This window comes from Pleurodeles waltl, chromosome 2_1 (genome assembly GCF_031143425.1).
Source record: "Pleurodeles waltl isolate 20211129_DDA chromosome 2_1, aPleWal1.hap1.20221129, whole genome shotgun sequence".
NCBI classification, from domain to species: domain Eukaryota; kingdom Metazoa; phylum Chordata; class Amphibia; order Caudata; family Salamandridae; genus Pleurodeles; species Pleurodeles waltl.
Window position 1 is genome coordinate 276,701,224 of NC_090438.1, and position 17,879 is coordinate 276,719,102.

Sequence of the window (17,879 nt, forward strand, 5' to 3'; positions counted from 1 at the left end):
GAGTTAAGGTAAGTATGGGGCAAGGTCCAAGACAGTACCAGCATCAGAAATCCCATTCACGTTAATGGGAAATGGTCCTGGGGAAAAGAACCTACAAGTGGGGACTGGGTGACCAAAGGGAGGCTCAAGGATCTTCGACACACAGGGTCACCTTTAGTCCACAGCAACTCTAGCTGGTGGGGCCAGCGGGGTCGCTTCATCCTAGCGGTTCTTGGTTTCTGCACAAAAGAGGCTGCAGGCGGTGGCTGGGGGACCAATCTGGCCAAACCCAAAGTGGGGTTCAGTTCTGGCGTTGGCCCACTTCGACTTGGGCTGGGGGGCTTGGGGAAAGTGGTGCTTTTTGGTGTGGGGTTTTCAACGGTCTGAGACTCTCACAGTTCTTCTTGGATGCCTACAGGGGAGTAGCTTTGCTACTCCGTGGGAGATACTGGTGGTTCCTTGAAGTACTGGCAGTCCTCCCAGGCTTTTCGAGGCAGAGCAGCTGCAGGATGAGTTGACTTTGGTGGGATTGTCAAGGACAGGAGGCAGGCCAGCAGGATTACAGCCAGGACAGTTGCAGGTCCTCAGTTCTTGCTTTTCGCAGCTCTTTGGTGCCCTAATGAGTTCCTGTTGTCAGGGGGCCACCTAAATACTGAATTTAGGGGTGTTAAGGGGAGTGAAGGGTAGTAGCCAATGCACTACCTATCCCTGGGGTCACTACACCCCCTATATGACTACTTCCTTTGGGAATGGGCATAACCCTGTCCCAGAGTTCCTAATTTCACCACACACAAGGTGGTGGAATTCTCCTTTTCGTATTCACTTCAGGTAGCTCACCCTAGGGGTGTGACTAGCCTGACATTGTAACACACCTCCTGACTATATAATTTCCTGCCTGCCCTGGTGCCAAACAGGCCTGAGGTGGGGGTTGCCTCTCCCAGGTCTGGGGGAAGCCGGAGTCACATATCAAAGGTGGCAGGGACTTTGAAGTTCCTGTCCTTGGTATTCAGATTTACTAGCCAACCTGCAGGAGGAGGTGATGACACTTCCTGCTAGAGCAGGCATTGTTTCTGACCTCAAAGAGAATAGGCTCTCACCACCAGGGGGCCAGAAACCTCTCTGTGGTGACAGGCTAGTCGAGACCCCACTGGAGGGCTAGTAGGGTCTCAGAGGGCGCCTCTAAGGTGCTTTTTGTGTGCATGTCATAATAAATCAAATTCCGGCATCAGTATGGGTTTATTAAGACAATGTGTTTGATACCAAACACCATAGGCTTCAGAGAAGCCATTATGTAGCTGAGTAGCTCATTTAGTCCAGTGCCCAGTACATGCCATAAGATGGCTTCCCTGCTCACTTGTAATATCTAGCAGTAGCACTAGACATTACAGGGGCATATATGTTCATACTCACGTGCTACAATGGACCCTGCTTTAGGGCTCCAAGGCCTACTATAGGGGTGACTTACTTATAGTTCATGCAGTGGCTTTAGCATGGCACACTGGAGTGTGCCAGGTCATGTTTCCAAACATGGTTTGCACAATGTTACGCAGCCTGCCCATGCCAGTTGGGGTTACAATTAGACTTAACTTGTTTTAGGGGAAAAAAGCACTGTCACAGAAGTCTAAGTTGCAGGCCTCATTGCACTGTCAGAGTGGAAAACCAGTATCTAGTAGTTCTAAAGAGGGCAAAAGTGTGGGGGGGCATCGGCAAAGAAGTCCAGTATCCTACAAGTCCAAACACTCTTGAACTTCCCTACATCGTCTAAGTCATCCAATGAGACAAAGAAGTGTTGGCACTCCAGGCCCAGTGAGTCATCGGAGCCTGATACTGGGTTCGTTCCACACTTCCCTGACTTTCCCGTAGCGACCCCCGCCCAACTCAAAGAACTTTATAAGGCCATTTGGGCCCCACAGACTTCAAGAGGGGCTCCTACTGGGACCATGCTGGCGAGTCACCCTTGGCACCAGCCGCGCTCTAAAAATCCTTCACTGGATCTGGAGCGGCACCGCCAGCGAGACTGAGACCTTCATTAGCACCCACTCTAGTGCCAACACCACTAATGTCCCTTGGTGGTGCTATCCACATTGTTATACCCGACTTGAACACAGAGCCGGATGGTAGTTGACCACCAACCGAGGACATTCTTCCTGGAGCGAAGCAAGTGCTATATGTGATGGAGAGGACTGGTGAGGTATGGACCCTTATGGAGAAGATCCAGTTGAGGAGGACAACTGGTATGAGGAACTGGGTGAGGCCAGTGGGTTAGACAGCTCACCTGACACTGGCCTGGTGTCCTCTCCTACTGTGGCTATGTAGGAAATAACCTCGTTTAAATTGGTGGTGCTCAGGGCAGCTGAGGTTCTGGACTTTAACATACCCTCAGTGGCAGTCAAGACTAACATCTTGACGGAGGTGCTTCAGCTGGGATTCACCCATCCTCCCTGTCCTCCAGGCCTCCCACATCGTGTGAATCCTTATTCTCGTTCAACAAAGCCCTTACTGCTGTCCTACATGGGGTTTGGTCTGAGCCCTGCACAGGGGCTCCTGTGAATAGGGTGATTGCCCTCTACTATCGCCCCCTCTTGGGGATCTCAGTTTCTTTACTCAGCACCCTACCCCAAATAGCTTGGTTGACCAAGCCTCCTCATTCCACATTAATTCCTGCCGGGTTCCCTATCACTCTACCGGATAGGAAATGCAAGAGGCTGGACACCTTTGGTAAGAGAATGTTGTCTTCCACCAGCCTAGCACTGCATTCGATAAACACTGCCTGCCTATTGGGCCGTTATTCCCATACACTGTGGGAATTGGTCTCACAAGTGCTGCCTATGGTCCCAGAGGAGGCCCGGGCCATACTCTCTCAAGCTGCTGCTGATGGGAGAGATGCAGCTAAGGTCACTATCCAATGTGGACTTGACACGACCAACTCACTGGGCAGAGCAATATTGTCATTGGTGACCTTATGGCACCATTCTTGGCTGAGAACATCTGGCTTTTCAGGGAATGTTCAGACTTCCTTCATGGACATTGCCTTTAATGGCTCTGATCTCTTTGGAGACTCAGAACAGAAGCATTCAGGGGCAGCAGGGCTATGGGCAGGTCCTGAGTTGGTCTGTGGCCCTTCATCAGTGCATATCGGCCTTCTGTCCCTTTTGTGGCCACAAAAGGGGGTCTCCAAACACACCATACCCTCCCAGCCACAACGGCCAGCAGGCTTCCCAGCATTTTGGTGACTGAGGGTGCGAGTCCCAAAGACCATGTGGGACAGGCGGACAGCTGTCAGGTCAGTCCACTCCCCTCCCCCATCCCACCGCCCTCCCACAGTCCCTACCTCCAAACCATTTTTAGTCCACCCTCAGATCATCATGGGCATCCAGTGGAGGCAGGATATGCTATCACCTCCCCAACTGGCAGTCAGTAACATCAGACCATTGGGTTCTCCAGATAGTCCAAAGGGGCTACTCCCTTCCCTTTGTAATACCCCCCACCACTCAGCCTTACTCCGTCAAAAAGTGCAGGTTCTCTTGGCCAAGGGAGCCATGGAGAGGATTCCTGCATCAGAAGGTGGTTGTGGTTGCTATTCTCGCTACTTTCTGGTGCCAAAGAAGAATGGAGGACTTTATCATATCCTGGAGCTGCACCTTCTCAACCTCTTCTTGAAAAAGGAGAAGTTCAAAATGCTCATGCTCGCCCAAGTTTTGTCTGCTCTAAACCAGGGAAGCTGGATAGTAGTGCTGGATTTGCAGAAGGTATATTTCTACATCAGCTTCCTCCCAGCCCAGAGACGTTGCCTTCGGTTCATAGTGAAAGAGAATTTTCAGTTTGCTTTGCTCCCTTTCAGCCTTACCAGGGCCCCTCAGATGTTCACGAAAGTCATGGCAGTTGTAGCATCTGCGGAGGTGGGGGGGCTTCCAGCTTTCCCTACCTTGACGATTGGCCGTTGAAGGCAGGCTTGCTTCAGGCAGTCGTCTTCCATCTTCAGACATCTTCAGACTCCTGAATTTGCTGGGGTTCACTATCAGCATGCCGGAGTCTTACCTGACTCTGTTTCAGAAGTTCCTTTTCATCCAAGCCATTCTGCACACAGTGCAGTTTCAGGCCTATCCTCCAGAGTGGCGAGTACAGGGTATATCCAAGCTATGATTCCGATGTTTCAGCCCCTGTCCTGAATTTCGATGAGACTGACTCTGAGGCTCTTGGGCTCAATGGCATAGGAAGGCTCTGTAATGGGACCTGAAGTCCCAGTGGGTACAGCATCAGGGGAATTTCTCTGACATGGTCCAGATCTCAGAGGGAACTGCAAAATATCTGCATGATGGCTAACAAATCCTGATTGGGGCAGTCCAGACCCCTGTCCTTTCCCCAACCGGAGCGGAATGTAGTAAGAGATGCATGAATCCTGTGCTCAGGCGGTCACCTGGGAGAAGTGGAGCTCAAGACTCCTTTGCTCTCTGGCAGAATCTCGGATCCAAATCAACCTATTGGCGCTTTGGGCGATTGGCTTGGCAGTGAAAGCCTTTCTTCCTTCATTCAAGTGAATATTGGTGCATGTGTTCACACACAATGCCACCGCCATGTAGTATTACAACAAACAGGGCAGGGTGGGGTCGTGGATCCTTTGTTAAGAGACTCTGCATCTCTGGGCATGGCTGGAACGTCAGGGCATTTCTGTGGTGGTTCAACACCTGGCAGTCTCTTGGAACGCCAGAGTGGACAAACTCAGCCGCATATACCTAGTGGATCACAAATGGCATCTCTATCCTGAGGTGGTGCAAGGTCTATTTCAGCAGTGGGGAGAGCCTTGGTTAAATCTGTTCACCATACCCGAGAATGTCAGCAATCTTGCATGCTAGCATTTCCAAGGCGACTCTCACTCGGAGGCGCTTTTCATCTTGAGTGGAGCCTCCAGCCTTCTAAATGCCTTTCCACCAATACCACTCTTGTCCATAGTTACCGAGAACAACCAGGCCCAAGTCATTCTTGTGGCTCCGGATTGGGCTTGGAGAATCTGATATTCTGAGCTGTCAACAATGATCATTGGTCCTCCAGTCAGGCTGCCTCTTCTAGAGGATCTTCTGGCACAGCAGCAGGGGAGGGTTTGGCACCTGAACCTGCACACTCTCCACCTCCATGTGTGGATATTAAGTGGCGACAGTTGATAGCTTTCAACCGTCCTCTTGAGGTTTGTAATGTTATTCTGGCAGCCAGGCATCCCTCTACCAAGTCAGTACACCCGTTGGGACAAAGTTTGTGTCATGCTGTGCTTCTCATAATGTTAACCCCCTTATCTGTACCTCTCTCACAAGTTCTCTTGTTCGCATTGTCTTTAGCCCAGCAGGACTCTGTTTTGGGCATGGTTATGGGTTACCTTACTGCCACCGCAGCATTCTTGCGGTTGCTGGACCAACCTTCTCGCTTTAAGTCACCTTTTGTGGCTAGGTTCCTTAAAGGCCTGCAACATTTGTTTCCACCTGCTCTGTTCATCATGCCTCAATGGGTTCTCAACCTGGTCTTCACCTTTCTCATCTGTGCATCATTCAAGCCTCCTCACAATTGCCCTCTCAGGCTGTTAACTATAAAACTGCCTTTTTAGTGGCCATAAAATTAGCCAGGAGGCTAAGCGAACTGCAAGCGCTTTTGGCGCACCCTCCTCATACCACCTTTTACCCAGAAAAGCTGGTTCTCTGAACGCATGCCTTATTCCTTTCAAAGGTAGTGACTCCGTTCCATGTAGGCCAAAACATCACACTGCATACTTTCTTTGCTCCACCTCATCCCACCAAAAAGGAGGAGGGACTCCACATGTTGGACTTCAAAAGAGCGTAGTCATTCTACCTTGACCGCAAAAGAGTTTCAGATGGACGATCAACTCTTCGTAGGATGTGTAGGAGCAAAACAAGGAAAAGCTGTACAGAAGAGAACCATCCCATGATGGATTGACCAGTGCATTAAGAATAGCTACGTACTTGCCAAGAAACAACCCATCGAGGTCTTGTGGGCTCACTCAGCTAGAGCCAAGACTGCTATCACTATGTTAGAGCACGGTGTTCTGGTCCTGGACATCTGCCAGCAAGCAACGTGGGCCTCACTGCACACGTTCACCAAGCACTACTGGACATTCAGGTCTGTCATGATGGCCCATTCTGTCCTGCAGCACTTTCTCATATCATTGATTTTGGAGTTCCAACTCTGGGGAGATATTGATTGGAAATCTATTCTAAGGTAAGGAATATGTGGCTAGAAGCCTTTATCAGTTACTTACCTTCGATAACACCTTATGTGGTAGAGACTCTATCAAGGAGCAGATTCCTTACCAGCCCTCCCATCCTTCCTGGTTTTTCGAGTCAGTTACTCAGTATGGGACACCCTTTTCAGAGCCCTAGTTTGTCACACTAGTGGTCACTGTTAATTGTGTCTCCGTACTCCTGTTATGGAAAGTCGTGAAAGTAACGGGTGCCAACACGCCGCAGTGGCGCCTATATATGTATTGCACACATCACTTCCGGTGCGGGCAATGGTGACAATGCCACGCAGAGCCGAAAGACGCCACCTACTGGCTTGCACAGGTACTGCTAGAAAATGTTCCGGATCCAGTCGGACGCCTGGGGATAGTCTAAGGTAAGGAATCTGCGGTTAGGTAAATTCTTTCCCAGGATTCCTGAAGGTATGTATCTTGTTCAACAGACTCAAACCCTTTATATACCAAGTTACTAAGTCATCCACACTGCCAAAATCTACTTGCATGTTTCCCACTAGTAGCTTAGGGCTGGATTTAGAGTTTGGCGGATGAGTTACTCCGTCACAAACATGACGGATATCCTGTCCACCGTATTTCGATCTCATTAGGCTTCTATGAGATCGTAGTACAGCAAACAGGATATCCGTCACGTTTGAGAGTTTGGCCAATGGAATTACTCCATCACAATCAGGCCGTGAATTTTTAAGTCGTCAGAGAATTACCAATGTAGCAAAATTTCTCAGATCGCTAATCAGAGGTCACAATGAAGTCAAAATGGGTTCATGGAGAAGTTTCAGAGTATATGTAAGGTACATATGGACATTATTTACATTTTCTCCTGGTTAACACTACCTTAACTTCAATGCAAGACAGTGGTAACAGTTGCTTGCATTTGGAGTCAAGTCAGTTTTGAGCAGTAGAAAGTTTAAAAAAGCACATTTTGTTGCTAAGAAAATTAGGAGCCTCCTGCCAAAGTCCGGATAGAATCTATGTGTGAGCAGTAGGAAATATACCATGTGGTCCATGTGGTCCAATTTTTTGCATGCGCTCCCAGCACATAAGAACTGCTTATTACAAAATGGGAACATCTGCAAAAAGCTGTTGACTAATCTAAAAAGCGATAGACAGGCTATGCAGCTAATGCATACCGAGGATTCACAGAAGTCAATGGCTAAACGGCATGGAACCAAAGCTCCTTTAAGTATGTGCTTATATTTTGTGGCAAACAGCACGCTGTCAAGACCTAAAAAGTAAGCTTTAAAATAATTTTAAGGCATGCTTTTTCAAGTGAAAAACATTGATTTTTAAAGAGAAAAACACATATTATTCTGAACAGACTTTTTTTGAAGGTACATGGGAAAAACACCATTATGTTGATCTCCAACCTTGATATAGTATTCAAAACATGATATTAAATAATCTCATTTCCCTTTTTCCACAGCCTGCGTTCTGGGCTCTCACAAGGATTCCATTCCCCAGGTATTACTTCCGGAGGAAGAAAAATTGATTGTAGAAGAAACCAAAAGCAATGGTCAAACTGTCACAGAGGAAAAGTAAGTACTTATCTTGTTATTTACTCATTATGGGGGTTATTACAACTTTGGAGGAGGTGTTAATCCGTCCCAAAAGTGACGGTAAAGTGACGGATATACCACCAGCCGTATTATGAGTCCATTATATCCTATGGAACAGTGAATACTTCTGAAAAGTTAGTATGTGCCTTTTAATATATGCTGAGAAGGAGAAAATTGCGTCTTACCTGTCACTGCACCTGTTCTTACTAGCCCCAATCTAAGCAGCATCACACACATTATTAACTCTATATTTCTGTACAAAAATTGGTGATGTAGCGCAGTGCTGCAGTAGCAATTTTTATTTCTCCTTTGTATGTCCACTTTTTCCCTATGGCACTGGGTCCTTTTCCCCTGGGATCAGTATCTTACTCCAGTTTAGCTTTGTTTATATACAAAATGTAGTGGCTGCAAGGTTTAACATTGTGGCATCCACCTTCTGAGATGAACTCTCCTTTTTTATTTCTGTGGCAAAACAGACCAGTTTTGGCTTATTATAGTACATTTATCAACCACCACAAAACACTGATGGATTAAAATCACCTATTTCTAAAATTCTCGTATGGGACTCCAGCAACAGTGGAATATCTTCATGCATGTTCAGCATCACCGGAACACCATTACAAAGAACATTTTCACAATGAAACTTTGCTTGTATGAGGCAATTTGTAGTTTAAAAAATTTAATCTAGTTGGCCATATTGATATTACAGCATATTTGGATAAAAACACCACCGTTTATAAAACAAGAAAATACAAGGATACATGTAACCTCTGATAGGCTAGGCACACACTTAGACACTGTACATTTAGGAACTCCAGCTTCTGCACTTTTCCGCCATGCACTGCAGGCTTAATGAGGCAATTCTTTTTTTCATCTCATCAGATCAGGAGAAAAGGATGCCTGAACTAATGCTGTTCCTTGGCTGAAAACCTGTGTCTTTTCTTGTTTTTTGCTTCATCCCACACCTTTTACTGTTTCTTTTACAATCCTGCAAATTTTTTACAGCAAGTGTCTTTTCTGCTATTCTTTTTTTAATAAGTTCTTTTTATTGTTTTTTTTCAAACAAAAACAGAGTCCTCACTGTAGTGTACACAAATGCATAGAGGGTACATACATGAGAATACATCTTGCATCATAAAATTGAATCTATCATCCATACCGTCATGGTGCTTTTATGGCCACTTCACCACTTGAGCAGAAAATCTTCTCTCCCTCCCTCAGATCCCTCCCACCTCACACTCTGGTATATCACCATCAATTCCCCCACCCGAGCTGTTGCCCAGGTTCCCCAGATCTTCTCCCATTTCCTGGGTCAACCCCTGGCTTGGTGTATAGCCTTCTCAGTTCTCTGACACCAGACAAGATCATGCTGCCAGTCTGTTATTCGAGAGATGACTGTGCCCCCCACACTCTTGCAATGTTACGTTTAGCTACCCCAGCTGCAAGTCTCAGCTTTTCTGCTGTTCTTGTTCCTCATAGGCAGGGCCACTGGAATTATGCAATTGTGTGTTGATTTTCGCATAATTGTAGATTTGCGGAATTTGCCACCTAATCCATCCTCTGCTAGATAATCTGCAGATTTTAAGAAAAAAATATTTTTGATGGCATGTGTGGCTGTAGATACACATGCTTTGCATAAGTTCGCCATCTAGTGTTGGGCTCAGAGTGTTGCAAGTTCTTTTTGTTCAAAGAATGTTTTCAAGTCACGAGATCGAGTGACTCCTCCTCTCAGTGATATTGGGCACGGGCATTGAGTCCTTTGTTAGATTGTTGCTTTGTCTCTGCTGTCGGGTTTGGACGTGTTTCTTCTTGCTCTGCCATTTCTCAGCTCAGCCTTTTCCGAACTTTCCATTCCGTCTTTCTTTCAACGAGGGTATAGTATTTCAGTAGCTTTTTTCCAAATTTAAAGTACTTGATCTGAATTCCTGTGTCGGGGTCGGTTCACCGCCCTTCGGGGCTTTGACACTCTTCTTGGGCCTACTCCTTCAAGTGCTGTCGGAATATGTATTACTAATGGAGCGGGCTCCATTTAGGTTTTGTCCTTGATGCCACTCCGGATTTCCACACACCAATCAACTCCTGGTGTGTAACTTGTATTTGTCCCGGAACATGAATAACAGAACTGCAATGCCTGTAAGTCTTTTCAATCTAAGAATACTCTCCAGGACCGAAGAGCACATTGGTTGGAGATGGGGTTGAAGACACTGGAGGACACTTCTGGCATCTTCGGAGAGGAACATGCACAGGAGGAAATCGGACATCAGGCAGCCCTCTCTATTTGAGACTCTGAGTCGGTTGTCGAATCTTACATTGAGAGTCAGCCGATTCCTGCAGCAAAAGATGCGAGTCCAACAGCCCCAACTTCACAACTGAACACTTTGAAAAAATCATCTAAGCTGGTTGTCAGTTCACCACTGCCTTCGGGCCATGGTCAGATCTGAAAGTTACATTTGAATGCCCTGCCCTCCGACTCAGCACCAAAAATTGCCAAGGCCAAGATGTCTTCGGCATACCTACAGACTAAACAGCATCCCACACAATCTCGTTTTGAGTTGAGTTTTTACTCCAAGCATTTCGGCTCAGAGAAAGAAGCCTTCGACATCAGTTTCGGAGCCGACACCTTTGTTTCGACAAAAGGCTTCCATTTCGAAAACTTCAGAACCGAGTATAATGGCTTCCAAAGACTCCACTATTTCAAGCCAATTCTGGAAGTAATGGATGCTCATCAGCGCCAGATCCACATACAGAAGGGAACAAGGAAAATAATTGCTTCTCCCCCTGTTCCAATTAAAAGGAGACTTTCCTTTCAAGAGACATTGGGCATTGCTCCTCCTCCTAAAAAAGTATCCGAGGACAACGACAAGGCTCCAGATCACCCTCAGCCTTTTCCACCTCACTTTCCTGTACTTCCTCTTACACCTACAAAACCACCACAACTTCCTATATCTTTCATACAGCCACAGTTTTCTTCATCAGGGTCATCACCTCATGGAGATGAATTAGGTGAAATTTCACTAGATGTAGATCCATGGGATTTATATGATCCACATCCCATACACCTTAATGACCCTGATTTGTATCCAGCAAGGCCTTCATCTCCTGAAGATGCAACAGCTTGTAATCTGGTTATTGCATGGGCATCTGCATACCATAACGTACATATGCCCACTGACCCCATTTAACCGGATTACCTCTTTGATACATTGACCAACACTCACAAAGAGTGTCAGTCCCTACCCATGTTGCCAGGTATGCTAAGGCATGCAACAGATATCTTTAAAGAACCTGTTAGGGCAAGGGTTATTACCCCAAGGGTTGACAAAAAGTACAGGGCAGCGCCGTCAGATCCTATGTTTATTAAATCACAAGTACCTCCTGACTATATAGTCTTAAGTGCAGCACAAAAGTGTGCTTATAGTCAGTCCACAGGAGTTGCTCCTCCTCCTGATAAAGAGATCTAGAAACTTGATGCAGCAGAGAGAGCAGTAGCTGCACAAGCTGCATTGGAGATTTGCAAATTCACAGGCACTTTTGGCATGATATAATAGGACCCACTGGGACGAGATGGAAGAACTGCTCCAGTACCTTCCAGAGGAACACTGAAAAAGGGGTCAGGAGATAGTCTTAGAAGGGCAGGTCATTTCAAACAATTCTATTAGATGCACCATTGATGCAGCGGATACCGTGGCACGTGGTGTAAACACCAGTGTTATTATAAGAAGGCCTGCTTGGTTTAGATGCTCAGGCTTCAAGCCAGAAATAGAACAGACAGTTCTCAACATGCCTTTCGATAAAGAACACTTGTTTGGCCCATATTTTGATACCACCATTGACAACCTGAAAAAAGATTCAGAGACAATTAAATTATTTTGTAGACCACAGTTTAGGGGAAGTCAAAACGTCATTTACAGAGCCTTCCACCTCCCAGACCAAACAAGGAACAAACTTTTACAATAGAGGTTCCTTCAGAGGCCCTTACAGGTGCACAAGGAATATGGCTAGAGGTAAGGCATCCACCTCTAGAGGGTCTGCCTCAAACCCATACCAGTGACTGCTTCCAGATTCCTCCAGCACACACATCTCCAGTAGGGGGAAGACTAGCAAATTTCTATTCCCCAATGGTCCAATATCACCACAGATCAATGGGTTCTGTCAACTACCCAACATGGTTACTGTCTAGAGCTCATTTCTACTCCATCAAATGTCCCCCTTGTGTTCACAAACCTTCACAGGACCGTCTCAATCTTTTGAAAGAAGAGGTAGAGTCCCTTCTTATCAAAGGGGCTATAGAACCAGTTTCCCTGTTTCAACAAGGGTTAAGAGTATATTCCCTATACTTCCTTATACCAAAGAAAGATGAGTCATTAAGACCAATTCTACATCTCAGACCGCTCAATCTATACATCCTTTCAGAGCATTTCTACATGGTCACTCTGCAAGATGTTATTCCCCTATTATAGCAAAGCTTTTTCATGACAGCCTTAGATCTTAAAAGGTGCTTATTTTCACATTCCCATACACCCAGCACATTGCAAATACTTCAGATTTGTCATTGGGGAAAGCACTTTCAATTCAGGGTTTTACCATTCGGGATAACAACTGCCCCCAGAGTATTCACAACATATCTAGCAGTAGTTGCTGCATTCCTCAGAAGACAACATATTCCAATACGTGGACGACTGGCTCATTAAGGCAAATACCATCGAACAATGGCAGAATTATACTCAGTACACAGTAAATCTTCTACACACTCTTGGATTTACAATCAATCGACGTTCTCAAATCCCATCACCAACGCTCACAGATAGAGCCTTATCTGGGAGCAATTCTCAATAAGCACTCAGGGTTGGCACATCCGAACCCAGCTCGCATTCAAGCCTTCCAAACTCTTCTGTCTCCGTTACAGGTGAACCACACTTACGCAGTGAGAATAGTGATGCAGCTATTATGGATGATGACTTCATGCATTGCCATCGTTCCTCATGTCAGACTACACATGCATCCCTTACAGCAGTGTCTATCTTGTCAATGGTCTCAGTCACAGGGTCATCTCCAGGATCTAGTGTTGTTGGACCACCAGACTCACTGCTGTTGCTCTGTGCAATGGTGGAATACCATTAACCTCTCCAAGGGGCGGCCCTTTCAAGTCCCTGTGCCTCAGATCACTCTCACTACAGATGCCTCACAGATAGGTTGGGACCCATCTCAACAATCTTACTATACAAAGCAGGTGGGATCCCATTCAACAAACTTGTCAGATCAACTACTTCTAGTTACTAGCAGTCTTTCTAGTGCTCAAAGCATTTCTGCCACAACTCTCCCACAAAGTGGTTCTAGTCCGTACAGACAACATGACAACCATGTATTATCTGCAGAAACAGGGGGACACACTTGCCTCAATTGTCCCTTCTTGCTCAGACAATTTGGAAATGGGTAATTCACCATCACATTCAGTTACTTAAAACATCTCCCAGGAGTAGTCAATCAGTTTGTAGACATCCTAAGCAGGATGCAGCAACAATTTCACTAATGAGAACTTAACCCACAAGTACTTCACCAATACTTTCACCTGTGGGGAATACCAGAAATAGATCTCTTCGCCACCACAGAAAATTCTAAATGCCAAAACTTTGCGTCCGGATAATCACACCCTCAGTCCAAGGGCAATGCTCTGTGCATGAATTGGTCATGGATATTTGCCTACGCTTTTCTGCCTCTCCCACTCATTCCATTTCTGGCTTGCTAACTGAAACAAACATCTTTCACTATGATCCTTTTAGCCCCCACATGGGCACATCGGCCTTGCTACACAACGCTGTTGGTTCTGTCTGTGATTCCCCACCAGAAACGTCCCAACAGACCAGACCTTCTGACTCGAAAGAGAGGTCAAATCAGACATCCAGACCCCAAAACACTTTGGGGGTCATTCTGACCAAAAGACCGCTGCCGGCATTCTGACCTTCCCGCTGGGCCGGCGGCCGCTAACAATGTTAGCGCCCGCCGGCCCAGCGGGAAGGGGGCCTGCAACACTCAAGCCGGCTCCGAATGGAGCCGGTGGTGTTGCAGGTGTGCGACGGGTGCAGTTGCACCCGTCGCGCTTTTCACTGTCTGCTAGGCAGACAGTGAAAAGCTTCATGGGGCCCTGTTAGGGGGCCCCTAGACACCCGTTACCGCCAGCCTCTTTCTGGCGGTGACAATCGCCAGAAACAGGCTGGCGGTAAGGGGGTCAGAATCCCCATGGCGGATTCGCCCAGCCAGGGGAAAACCGGCGGGAAACAGCCGGCCCCGGTTTTCTGACCGCGGCTTTACCGCCGCGGTCAGAATGGGCAAGGAAGCACCGCCAGCCTGTTGGCGGTGCTTCCGTCATCCGCGGCGTCGGAATGACCCCCTTAATCTTGCGATATGGCTCCTAAAGTTATATGGCTTGGCTATTTACAACTCCCCTTTTAATGAATGGACTTTCTTATAGAGGCATGCACACCTTCAACTAGACAGTGTTATGCTGCAAATGGAAACATTTTGTATGCTACTGTCAACCTAAACATGTTGATCCACTCAAAGCATCAGTGCAAACCATTGTTACCTGCTACATTTACAAAAGGCAAATTTAGCATTCTCATCTTCATTTAGCAGCTATAGCTGCTTACCTCCAAAACAGATAACATATTTCTTTGTTCAGAATTACTGTAATCAAAGTGTTTATGAAAGCCCTAAAAGGGTTATTCCACACAGGGTTTCCCCAACTCCAGTATGAAACCTTAATGTTGTCCTTACTAGACTCATAGGTCTACCTTTTGAACACATGCATTACGGCTCTTTACAATTTCTTACATGGAAAGTTGCCTTTTTAGTGGCTATGATTTATCATGGAAGTGAAATACAAGCTTTCACTTTAAAGGACTATTTCTCCAAGTACACAGAGTAGTCCTTACGATAAACCATGCATTTTGCCCAAAAGTAGTTTCACCATGTCACATTAACAAATCAGTTGAGTTATCTGTTTTTTTTCCCCACAGCCAGACTTTTCTTCTCACCTTTCCCCTCTAAACACAAGCACATCTCTTTTTTACTGATGCCTCTTATGTAGAAGTAAGAAGTCCTAAAAGCACTGTTTCTGTCTCACTGAACCTCACTCCGTCACCAGGTGTAAAATGTGTCTGTAGCTGTCTTACAGATGCCCCAGGGATGGAGAGGGCTTTGTTTTAGGGCAAAGTAGGAGGAATGTGGCAGTTCTGGCTTGCGGTCCACCTGACCAAGAGGGGCAAGGAAGGCATCTACCTCCTCTTCAGTCCTTGGTATGACCAGGTGAGATTCCCCTTTGGGTCTCTTAGGCCACTTTTGGAGTTGCTGACACTCCTGGTCGACATTGAGGCATATAACGCTGAGGTGATAACGACGAAACAGATGTTGAGCACTCATTATCGAGCTGTTTGATGTAAAGACATTCAGCCACGAGATTGTCAATAGTGAGGCAATCAATAGCAAGGATTTGAGGGTTTTCTCCATCAGCATTTGCTGGTTGCCTTTCAGTGAGACCAGTCTCCATGTCAAAGGCCAAGAATGCTACAAGTGACATTTCTGTTATTCTATGGCACTGAAAGGCCAGACAACAACATCCAGTGAGAAGGCAAGGTCCTGGAGGTGCATCATGGATGTTTCATCTTCTCCTCAGCCACAACCTTCTATAGAAGAGCTTTCTTTAGTTCACTAGAGGATGATTCTCAACCAGCTATAGATCCAGTGGGTCCATCAGCGTCATCAGCCTTGCCTGCTGTTGTAGACAATCCCCCAGTAGCACTTCCTTCCAAAATCAATTGGAGAAGAGACGTGGTCACTACAGTACATTCCATGATGAACCAGCAAATATAAAGTACTCTCACTCTAGGCGCTTTAGAGAGAGAAGCTCCAACAGGTCTCTCAGAGACATATCTCATACCCCGCTAAGAAGGCTGACATCATCTTCAGGACTGGGCACTCTGTCAGATCTCAAGACTCACCTCTAGAGGGCAGCTGTACAGCACGACTATTGAAGCAACTGCTCTGGTTTATTAGACACCTGTCATTTTCAAGACTCTATTTCCAAAGCATCAAGTGAGGCTCATAGTTGTTCTGGTTCCTGGTCTTTTTGAACCCATTAATAATACCTTTTTAATGCCTGTCTCTGTAAAATCTGTTGGCTACTGTCAAGAAAAGATTACAGTGGTCCGGAATCTCATACTCTCTTCTTAAGATAAACATCACCTCCTGAATCATTGGTAACATCCGTTGCCAGAAAAGGTTTGACAGCCTCCAGATAAACTTGCACAGCATCACCTGAAAAAGAAAGCAACTAAATAGACTATGTTGGAAAAAATAGTGTGCACTACTTCGGCCGCAGCTGTGAGAGTTGCAAGTTACCATCACACTGCTGAGCACTAATAATAGGGAGCTCAAGACCAGATGTATCAAGCATTTTTCCGATCACAAATGGACTGATTTGCAGAATCGGACTATTTGTGACCAGAAAATGCAATTTTGTATGTATTAATCCCAAATTGCGATTCAGTAGCATGTTACCGAATCACAGTTTGGAATTGCGAATACATACTGATTTGATAGTAGGAAGGGGCAAGCTTGGGGTTCCTACTAATAATAATCGTAGTTAAGTGTGAGAATGTTCTTCGACTGAAATGCAGTCACAAAACATTCTCATTTTACCCCCTATTTCAAGTAGGTGGTAACCCAATCGTGAAAGGGACCCCTTCCCCTTTGTGAATTGTTTGTAAAAACATTTTCATAAAGCAGGCAGTGGTTCCACGGACCACTGCCTACACTTATGAAATAAAAAGAAAACTTTTTTTTTTAATGCACCCCTTTTCCCTGTAAGGAAAATGAGCTGCATTTAAAAACAAATGCTTAATTAAAAAGCAGTCACAGAGGCCCAGAAGGCCACCATCCCTATGATGGCTGCGATTCTTAATGGCTTGCAGATTGCAACCTACCTCCTTAATATTCGTGGAGTAGGTCTATTTGCAACCCAGTAGGAACTACTAATGAAACTCAAAGGAGTTTTATACATTAGGGATACCGATTTCCGAATTGCCATTTAGAGAGAGCTGCAATTAGGAAATCAGTATTCCCAATATCTTATAGAGATAACTAGCCGCAGATTCCTTACTGTAGAATTCTCCCCAGGCGCCAGACTGGATCCGGAAAAACCTTTCAGCAGTACCTCGGCATGTGCCACCGGATGGCTGCGATTCTTAATGGCTTGCAGATTGCAACCTACCTCCTTAATATTCGTGGAGTAGGTCTATTTGCAACCCAGTAGGAACTACTAATGAAACTCAAAGGAGTTTTATACATTAGGGATACCGATTTCCGAATTGCCATTCGGAGAGAGCTGCAATTAGGAAATCAGTATTCCCAATATCTTATAGAGATAACTAGCCGCAGATTCCTTACTGTAGAATTCTCCCCAGGCGCCAGACTGGATCCGGAAAAACCTTTCAGCAGTACCTCGGCATGTGTGCTTAGGCACCCACCATAACACCAAAGATTGCAAAGCCTGTCAATATTTGAGGCCTAAAGTGTTGACGAAGTGGCGGATGAACCTGCTGGCGGCATGGCTGTCCCAGTCTTCCCAGGACTCCCGCAGGCATCGGAATCCCTCTCCTTCTGAAACCCATCCGTGCAAACGCTCTAGGAGTTGTTCGTGTGTGGCCTCATTGACGTCTCAAGGTAAGCGTCATCTGTGGTGAAAGTCACGTCCTCCTCTGGCTTCACCGCCCATGTGGCTCCTCCCGTTCTTCTTCTTCTGAGGACGAGTCTGTGCAGGAGTCGGCCCCTTATCTCTCAGCTGTTTCCTGGCGCAATGATAACTCTGGCCCAGATGCAGGACTATTACTCATCCCTGCATGCCATTTTTGCGCCTACGCCTGCCTCTGGAGCTCCTTCGTGCCCTTAGGAGGTGGAGGCACCCTGACAAGATCTTCACTGACAGCTTCGTCCTTGGTGCCCGTCGGGCCCCCTGATTCTGTCTCCAGAGTCAGTTCAGCACTGGTGCACAACCTCATTCGGGTTCAACCTTCTGCGCCTGATTCTTCTTT

The 17,879-nt window shown here is 46.3% G+C and overlaps 1 protein-coding gene across 1 annotated transcript in view; it reads left to right on the forward strand.

Moving 5' to 3' along the window:
- Nucleotides 1-17,879, forward strand: part of ARHGEF6 (Rac/Cdc42 guanine nucleotide exchange factor 6) — a 793,672-nt gene that overhangs the window by 660,027 nt on the left and 115,766 nt on the right. The window contains exon 20 of the mRNA XM_069212447.1: nucleotides 7,659-7,770. Within this exon, the coding sequence (XP_069068548.1) occupies nucleotides 7,659-7,770 (112 nt within the window). The remainder of the gene's footprint in view (nucleotides 1-7,658; nucleotides 7,771-17,879) is intronic.